The sequence below is a fragment of the Rhipicephalus sanguineus genome, unplaced genomic scaffold (genome assembly GCF_013339695.2).
Source record: "Rhipicephalus sanguineus isolate Rsan-2018 unplaced genomic scaffold, BIME_Rsan_1.4 Seq818, whole genome shotgun sequence".
Classification (NCBI taxonomy): domain Eukaryota; kingdom Metazoa; phylum Arthropoda; class Arachnida; order Ixodida; family Ixodidae; genus Rhipicephalus; species Rhipicephalus sanguineus.
The window spans coordinates 1-9,288 of NW_023616057.1; the positions used below are offsets into that span (position 1 = coordinate 1).

Consider the following 9,288-nt stretch of genomic DNA (forward strand, 5'->3'; position numbering starts at 1 on the left):
AATGTCGGCGCGCGCCGGATGGTCGTACGGAAAGCGGCGGCCGTACACTATGGCCGATATGTTGTTGGATGCGCAGGGCATGATGTAGTCGTAAAATGCAATTGGTTCCCCTTGTGCCTTAGCGATCTCGCTGCAGGCGCACTGGAACTCCTCCTGGGAATAAGAAAACATAGTGCGAATCATCGAGAATTTCAGGTTTACATTAGCTTTCTGTGTTTTTGTTCTGTGTTTTCACTGCTTGTACGAGATAGAAGTGAGCACACAGCTCACCTATGCCCTGTCAGTGTCTCACAGTCGAACGTTGAGTGAACGCAACTTGTTAAACGGCGTCTTACGTGTTCTGTGAATTGCACACAGACAAACGAGGTCAATAGATTAGCGCTAGGGATTGTGCCTGAAATATCTCAACCAGATACAAAGCGCACAAAAACCTGAAGCTTGAAACGAACGCGCATAATATTTTTATTGTGGTGGCTATTACATGAAAACTCCAGGTGCATTTTGCCGTCACTGTCAGAGCCGCTGTCATGTTTCCTATCACGCCGAAATCGATAAAGTCGCCCCGCGTGTCAAATGTCCTTTATGCGAGTGAAAGCATAGTGTGAAGGGCTCATAGACGGGTGCTGGAGGTGCTGGAAAGGGGGGGGGCGGTCGGAGCTGCGTAGCTCCGACTGAAAATGCGAACTTTCCCCAGCCGGGCGTGGTCGCACACGGTTGCATGTGCAGTATCTTTAAAGAGGATTAGCAGAAGGGTCACACATTTGTGCTTGTGCTCGCATCAAATCATTTGCGCATACTGTAGTTGCACTATGTCGCATGCTAAAGAAGTGAGCTACTAGCCTTTCTTCTGATCACTTTTCATTTGCTCGCTACCGCATTCGATGTTTCGCCCAACATACTTTCTTCTCGAGGTCTTTCTCCTCAATACACATTGACGTAGCTATCCGCCACAGGCAGCGCAGAACAGGCAAAGCGTATTATGAATACGCCGAGAGTGTCAAATAATCACTGCTTCCGTGGCTCTCCGAAATGACGGTGCCCCTCGTCGTAAGTCAATGTAAAACAGACGCATCAGCTGGCAGTTTAGCAAAAAAAATATTGAACATAGATTAATTCCGGTAAATTAGATGAGAGGACGCCGATACATTATGGTAAAATTGCAGCGGGGCGGTGACGTACGTAGGTTCCCAGTAGAAATAAATATTCAAAAGGCCTGGGAACCTGAGCGCATTGTGATGTTATATTGGAAATTTACAAAATATTTAGGCGTGAGGAAATATTGGTAATTATTTTGAGACACTGCGGGTTGTGCGGCCACGACACATAGACTGCAGGGCGCGAAACTGTGCTGAAATACTGGGAATTGTACTGAAAGGGCAATGCACATTTTCCTATCATTTCTCATAAAACAGAAGGTACTTCTATAACCATAGAAGCTTGGTATGCCAATAAATGAGCGTAATATAACTAGGTAACTCGTCGCGAGGGTCAGTGCAATGAACGAACCACTATGTCATCCATTGCGTATGACTTCCCCATGCCGAAATCGCGGAGTGTGTGCAAACAGAATCTCCGGTTGAGGTTCCAGATGGTCCCATTCATGGTCGCGAGCCCTGTAAGAAAAGGGGATTTAAGAAAACAAAAAGCATTGAGACTTCAGCAAACGCGCGAAAACAAACACCAAGCCTGTGCGGAACACGCAGCACAGCCACATGGTAAGCTGGATGAGCGGCTTCACAGCCAATTGCGAACTACTCAAAGCGCCTGATGCAAGTACACTTGCGAAGTGCTGGATAACTCGTCATCAATTTGCGAAGTAGCGAAGCATCCGCTAGGTGTGTGTAAGGAAATGGGTACCCCTATCATCAGCACCAAGGGCATCAACGCAGCTGCACGCTGTGTTGATGCTGTCAGTCATGACGATGATTATGATGAATTATGACCGAGCCCTTTGTAATGGTAGGAAACTTAAGAGAACCCATTTCTTATACAATGCTTATGGTTTACCACATGGTTCCCCGAAAGATTTCATTTGGTAATGCGAACCCTCGACCGACATGACGCCTGTATAGGATCTATTTCCAAAGAAGTTTAAAGCACTGGCATGCCTCTCAGGTAGAATACTTGACTGCAAAGAAGAATACCATGCGCGATTTCGACTCGAACCCCATTTTCAAAGTACAACTGTATGTGGCTAGTACCCGAAATTCGCGGCCGGGATAAGGCAGGTCACCTTTTCCCGGCCGCGACCGGAGTGACCATTCAAAATGAGTTTCCAAGCCAAACCTCCTAGTGCCAAAGGTGGATCCTGGCAGGAGGAACAGCGGACGCCGTCTGCGGACGCAGTGAGCGCCTTGTTCGTCCTTGTTCCTCTTGTCTTTGTCTAGGGGTTTTTTCCCGCAGTGGTTCAACAGGAAGGCCAGCTGCAGTTTTAAATTCTGAATTTTTCTTCTCTCATCATAACAGGGAGGCCAGGAGGCCGGGTGTACTCCGTCGTATAAACGCGCCGAACAAGGGAATTAGCGACAACCGATCAAAAATAAATTTGTGTGTGTGCGTGTTTGCTTTTCTGAGCGATGGCAGCAGCTGCAGCTAAAACTAATGAAGCGTGTTTGTACCTTTCATAAAAACTTTGTATCACCTCTGTATCACGTGCTGCACAGCTCTGCTAGTGAACTATCTTCGCAGAGGGGAATTTACAAATTTTTCTCAATGTGCGCTATAGCTGCGATGGACTCCGGTGGCGGCGGACGACATCGCCACCGAAATCAGCTGTTTGTCGGGAGCTCTGAACAGCTTAGGCCGTCAAAAGTGCGGCCCATTCAAAAGGTGGATTGCTACTGCAGCTGTTTATCACACAATCAGAGCTGACATGGCGGAGGCCTGCTTGGTATCAGATGGCAGGTTGTGAACGTGCCTATCAACGCGAAAAGCAGTGTACAGAGTAAATCGCCACACATCGACAATGACACCACCATGGAGGTGCACGTTGCGCGACGTTGCCTTGCCACTTCTGCCTACAAGACCGTATTCTCCGTTTCGCGACATGCGTCAGCGACGTATTTATTAAGGCGAAGGCCTTAAAGGGACCCTGAAACGATTTTTTGAAGTTTTGTCAGCGTTTAGGCAAGAGCATCCCCAAATGATTCGCACCAGTTATAAGTGATGCACCGTGTACCAGTCGCGCTACGGACAATTATATCTATACCCTCCTTCTCACAACTGCCTTGCACCCTAAACTACAGACACTCTGGCGTCGCCGGAAATCGCAGCGCTCTCATCAGCGCACTCGACGGTTTGAGCTTCGCCCAGCCATGACCTCCAATATTGCGCGCCGACAGGTTGCGCGCAATCTCGGAGGCCCAGTGTGCCCGGCAGCACACCGTCTGCCAACAAAGACGAAGCTCGCGGAGTGGTTGTTATCTGCTCCGAAAGGTGCCGCAACACTACCAGCCGATCTTATTTTATTCTCCTGTATGGCGACAACGTGCAAAAGCATGCGGACAAAGCAAAAAAATTTCGAGAACGATCACCGATAAGCGTAAACTCGGGCAATGTGGTTGTGTCTTCAGGGGTGAAGTTACTGCCGCAGACACGTGGATCGTGGCGTTGAACGGATAGCGAGAGCACGACGCTCAATGCAGCGACGAGATGAAGGGATTCCGCTCGCCATATGCCTCACAAACATTGCACGATGTCGCAGCTTTACAAGTCACCAATTGCTAGATATGTGGTACACAACAAGGCCAAGGCAAATAATTGTGTCCAAGAAAAGCAACCTCGAGACAAACACTGTCGCTCAGCTCACGTCAACACGGAGTACGTTGCAACACAGACAGACGTCGCTCGCTGCCCACAGGAGGTTCAGTGACGTGTACTGGACATATCCAATCAGATCAGCCGCCTGCGTGACGTCGCGCTTCCAATACGACGCGCACTTAAAGTTGGCGGTTTGAAAACGCGTTTGGCTGAGCCACCGTGATCGGCGTCGATTCGCAGCTTTAAAGACTTGTAATAAATCGCACAGTTTACGCACATAGCTTAAGTCAGTCTGCATATGATCCTTAGGACTTGCTCTACCGGCCCAATGTGTTCGTACAAAAACGTGAAAACCCTTTCAGGGTCCCTTTAAAGGCCTGATCAAACGCCAAAATGGACCGACGTCCCATGGCGTCGGCTCCAACAGGAGTGATGCAAAAAATCATCATCCTGTGATGGCGTAACCGTAAGATGTCATCATGGCGTGACAGATAGCCGAAAGGCAGGATCAATACACCGACAGAGGAGGAAGAATATGGCTTTCGCCTTCGAGTCGTCTTAGGTGAACGCATCAGGGTTCCTGTGATTTTTTTTATATGTAGGCTCCTCAGAAACCACCAATTAGGTAAGACATCTTACAAAGCCTAAGCTAACACTGATTAACCTGATTTGCTTAAATTCGGCTTCACTTCTACGCGCAAATGCATAGGTCGGAAGATATTTTTGCACGGGCAATATCAGCCATGTTATTTCAGTACAGACGGCTCTTGCACATTTGTTTATTATTTCATTATTTGTTTCCTTTGGGCCCCACGGCATGGATGTGCATTGGCAAAGAGCGGGCAGGGCAGTTGGTGGTTTCATTTCATCATGCTCCAGCGCGGACGGCTAACGCCATCTCTTGGAGCCTGACGAAACTAGACATTTTTTCTCGCTGACGCCAACAAATTCCATAGTTAGTCGTATGCAGCTGCGCTGTGTTGCCCGCTAACGTTTTCGCACAAGGTTTCGTCACGCCTTTAATATGGCCATGTGTAGACATATTTTCACGTGGTCGTTACGTCGACGAAGGCAGAAGTCAGCACGTCAGAGATGAAACTTTTTTTGGCCAAACATGTGGCCGGGAAATTGAAAGTCAAACTACAGCAATAGACTGATAGCTGCGAACAGAGCGTCGACCGTCGATCAACTGACAAGCGGTGAAGCGCGTTGGCATTTATGCATGTGCCGCAGAATATTCCAGCGTTATCGCTGGCTGTCGTGCAATCTCTAGAATAAGCTCGAGTGTTCGCGTCTTGCCCGCAATCTTAACAAAATGATCTACAATAATCGAGAAGCTTCTCTAACAATGAGGCGCGGACCCGCCACGGTGGTCTAGTGGTTATGGCGCTCGACAGCTGACCCGCAGGTCGCGGGATCGAATCCCGGCCGCGGCGGCTGCATTTTCGATGGAGGCGAAAATGTTTGATGCCCGTGTACTTAGATATAGGTGCACGTTAAAGAACCACAGGCGGTCAAAATTTCCGGAGCCCTCCACTACGGCGTCTCTCATAATCATATCGTGGTTTTGGGACGTTAAACCCCAGATATTATTATTATTATTATTAACAATGAGGCGCGGGTTGCGCTGAGCGTCGCTGACAGTCTTTGTGAGCGAAAACCGAATACAGCGAAAGTGATAAAAAACGCGCGTGGCAATGCCCCCCTCCGAAACAGCATCATCCCGATGCTTAAAAACAGAACATGAATACATGCAATACCAAAGAAAACTAATAAAGCAAACAAACATTACAGTCCTCAGGTGCGTTAACGAGCATAGTATGGTTTAAGGCGCACCACATGCACGACCTCGGATCGAGCTTGGCGCTTCTGAGAGTTCGTAATGCCGTCGGGGACAACCTTGTAGTCGAGTGCGCCGAGACGTGGAAGTACCCTGTACGGTCCAAAGTATCGTCGAAGAAGCTTCTCGCTCAGTCCGCGTCGTCGTATTGGCGTCCAGACCCAGACACGGTCGCCGGGCTGGTACTCCACGAAGCGCCGTCGAAGATTCTAGCGACGGCTGTCTGTGTGCTGCTGGGTCTTGATGCGCAGGCGGGCGAGCTGTCGAGCTTCTTGGGCACGTTGTAAGTAAGCTGCGTCGTCGAGATTTTCATCGTCGGTGATGTTGGGTAGCATTGCGTTGAGCGTCGTCGCCGGGCTCCTTCCGTAGACCAACTTGTACGGCGTCATCTGCGGCGTTTCTTGGACGGCCGTGTTGTGAGCGAAGGTCACGTACGGAAGGATGGCGTCCCACGTCTTGTGCTCAACGTCGACGTATGTACATGGCCAGCATGTCGGCGATGGTCTTATTTAGACGCTCGGTGAATCCATTGGTCTGCGGGTGGTAGGCGGTGGTGCGGCGGTGGCTCGTCTCGCTTTATTTGAAGATCGCCTGAGTTAGGTCCGCAGTAGAGGCGGTACCTCTGTCTGTGATGAGGGCCTCTGGGGCGCCATGATGCAAGATGATGTTCTCCACGAAGAACTTGGCTACCTCGGCGGCACTGCCTTTGGGCAAGGCCTTTGTCTCGGCGTAGCGGGTGAGGTAGTCAGTTGCTACGACGATCCACTTGTTGCCGGTAATCGACGTCGGGAACGGCCCCAGTAAGTCCATCCCGATTTGCTGGAACGGCCGGCGAGGTGGTTCGATGGGCTGCAGAAGTCCAGCTGGCCTAGTCGGCGGCGTCTTCCGTTGCTGGCAATCTCGGCAAGTCTTAACGTAGTGGGCGACGTCGGCAGGAAGGCGTGGCCAGTAGTATTTTTCTTGTATCCTCGCGAGCGTGCGGCAAAAGCCGAGGTGGCCAGCCGTCGGGTCGTCTTGCAGGGCCTGCAGAACTTCTGGTCGCAGTGCCGAAGGTACAAAGATAAGGTAGTTGGCCCGGGCCGGAGAGAAGTTCTTCTTTTCAAGGACGTCATTTTTCAAGAAAATGACGCCAATCCACGCCTGAATACATTCGGAACAACGGCGCTCCTGCCCTCGAGGTATTCCACAAGGCCCCTGAGTTCAGGGTCAGCTTGCTCTCGTTCAGCGAAGTCATCGGAACTTATGGTTCCCAAGAAGCTGTCATCATCGTGGTCGTCCTGCGGCGGTGCGTCGACGGGGGCACAAGTCAGCACGTCAGAGATGAAACTTTATTTGGCCAAACTTGTGGCCGGGAAACTGAAAGTCAAACTACAGCAATAGACTGATAGCGGCGAACAGAGCGCCGACCGTCGATCAACTGACAAGCGGTGAAGCGCGTTGGTATTTACGCATGTGCCGCAGATTATTCCAGCGTTATCGCTGGTTGTCGCGCAATCTCTAGAATAAGCTCGAGTGTTCGTGTCTTGTACGCAATCTTAACAAAATGATCTACAATAATCGAGAAGCTTCTCGAATAATGAGGCGCGGGTTGCGCTGAGCGTCGCTGATAGTCTTTGTGGGCGAAAATCGAATACATTGAAAGTGATAATAAGAAACGGGCCTGGCAATATCAAGCCAAGCCGTTTTTTGTACGCACCTTCGCACCGATCTGATTTCATGACCCAAAACCGGGAACGGTTCAGGAACTCCTTCCTGGAGTAGAACTTTTTGATGCTATCGAAATCGTTGAGGATAACGATGCTGGCGAGGTTTTGCCTTAATCTGCGCAAGATGAAAATGCGAGAACACGCTCATACTGGTGAACGAAAGACTGCAGTTAAGTTGTTTTTCCATAACCAGAAAATCGCTTTCAACAAGCAGCTAGTTCAGTAAATTTCAGTGTACTAGACACAAACACTCTACAGGAACGGTGCTTAGTGCGCTTTTGATAATAGATTTGCGCCGCACAAGCTGATCTTCTCGTGAATTCCGTCTTAGAACCTTTGCTATTATTAGTTCTTTTATCAGCAGGATGTGTTTAGGAGACACATAAATATTAAGGCTATACGCAGGTAAATGCGTATTACAGAGAGAAACCAACACTGCCGAATATGTTGCAGCTCTTGGGTCCGGCATCTCTTCTAGTTTTATGGCCCGACAACCGCAATATGCGAGTGAAGACTACGAAATTCACTGAAGCGTTTCATCAAAAACGTGTTCCTCTTACTACTTCTTACTTACGGGTGCCCAATCCAATTCTCTGTTAGAATAACGTAACCTTGGGTTAGTTTCTTTGCGCAGTATTGTCATGGAAGGAACACTTCGAATACATCACGGGAAAAGCTTGCCGAACATTTCAGCTAACGTAGAGAAGCTTCAATATCTTCTGATCCAATGTAACGCACCAAAGTCCTACTATCATCTTAAATATTACCTTGCACGCCCTTCAGTTACGTTTCTTAGATTATTCCTTTCAGGTTTGAGATCACGAAACAGCAACTATGGCAAAACAATTGATAGAACGTTCAAGGTGGCTGTGACACAGCGACGGTAATGACACAGCCTTTGAATGGCTCCTGATCTATTTTTCCAAGTAATCATCAAATGACTGCAGTGTCCGAACGTTATGCCTCACGAATCGATTACCGCAGATCCGTCAACAACGAGCGGAGTTACAGGAATATGTCGCACGCTTTAAACGCTTTCCTTCTTCTCTTGCCCCAACGAGCGCGCTGAAAGGTCGTCGGTACGAGACTGTGCTGCTTTCTGTTTTCTCTCAGTGTTATCTCGCACAACTCCAGTTGGTCATTGGCTCGGAATCCGTCCCTGGTCCCACATTGAGGCCATGCGTGAAGCTATATACTTCTGAAGAGTGGCTTGCTAAGTGACTTCGTACTACATCCTCGCGCAAAGCATCGCAAAGACGGAGACACGAAAATGATCACACACACATAGCATAATTTTCATTTCTGCATTGAGTCCACGTGTCTTTATTTTCACATTAATGCACAGGCAGGCGTGTTTTTCAATAAATCTCAGTTTACATGTTAAAGAGACAGGGCGCGCAAGCACGGGCACAAGAAATAATTCAAGACACCACATTACTTAGTGGTGTCTTGAATTCTCTTTTGTGTCCGTGTTTGCATGCCCTGCCTCTTTAAGATCAATACTTACCAGCCAGCTAAGCTCTCTGTTATTTATGCTCAGTCTCAGCGGCACTCCTTACATGAGGTGCTTTCCTTGTCTCCGGTTTTCGTACTTCTTTCTAGGGTGAGCATATTCATGTGTATTTAGGTTTATACCATGACTTACCTGTACACAGGTCCATACTCCTTCGCCCACTTCATGGCTGTGGTGCAGAAGAAGTTATGTTTGTGCATCTCATGATGTCCAGTGATCGAGGCCCCAGGGACTGCGGGAGGCAGCCGTGTTCCCTGAGGAGGGCTTCTCCAGAGCCATCGGCGAAATAAGAACACCCACGAAAGCAGCAGCGCCGCCGCGCTAATTAGTACCACACGGTTGTAGTATTCCATGCCAAACATTTCGTCCACGCGAAATTTTGTTGGACGGAAAGCTGCAACGATATAAGTGTCGAGATGAAAACATTAGGCGAAGAGAAAAACAATTCCGCTGGCTTAGCTCGGCTACGC

At 49.0% G+C, this 9,288-nt stretch overlaps 1 protein-coding gene across 1 annotated transcript; it reads right to left on the reverse strand.

Annotated features, from left to right (window-relative positions):
• Window positions 1-28: 28 nt before the first annotated feature.
• LOC119378391 (cytochrome P450 2C44-like) lies at window positions 29-8,985 on the reverse strand (the record flags this gene model as incomplete). The annotated part of the gene is made up of 4 exons (XM_037647552.1): window positions 8,951-8,985; window positions 7,296-7,420; window positions 1,507-1,613; window positions 29-153 (listed from the first exon to the last, which is right to left on the reverse strand). Coding segments are annotated over exons 1-4 (392 nt in total), but the record flags the coding sequence as incomplete, so codon positions are not given.
• Window positions 8,986-9,288: the final 303 nt, after the last annotated feature.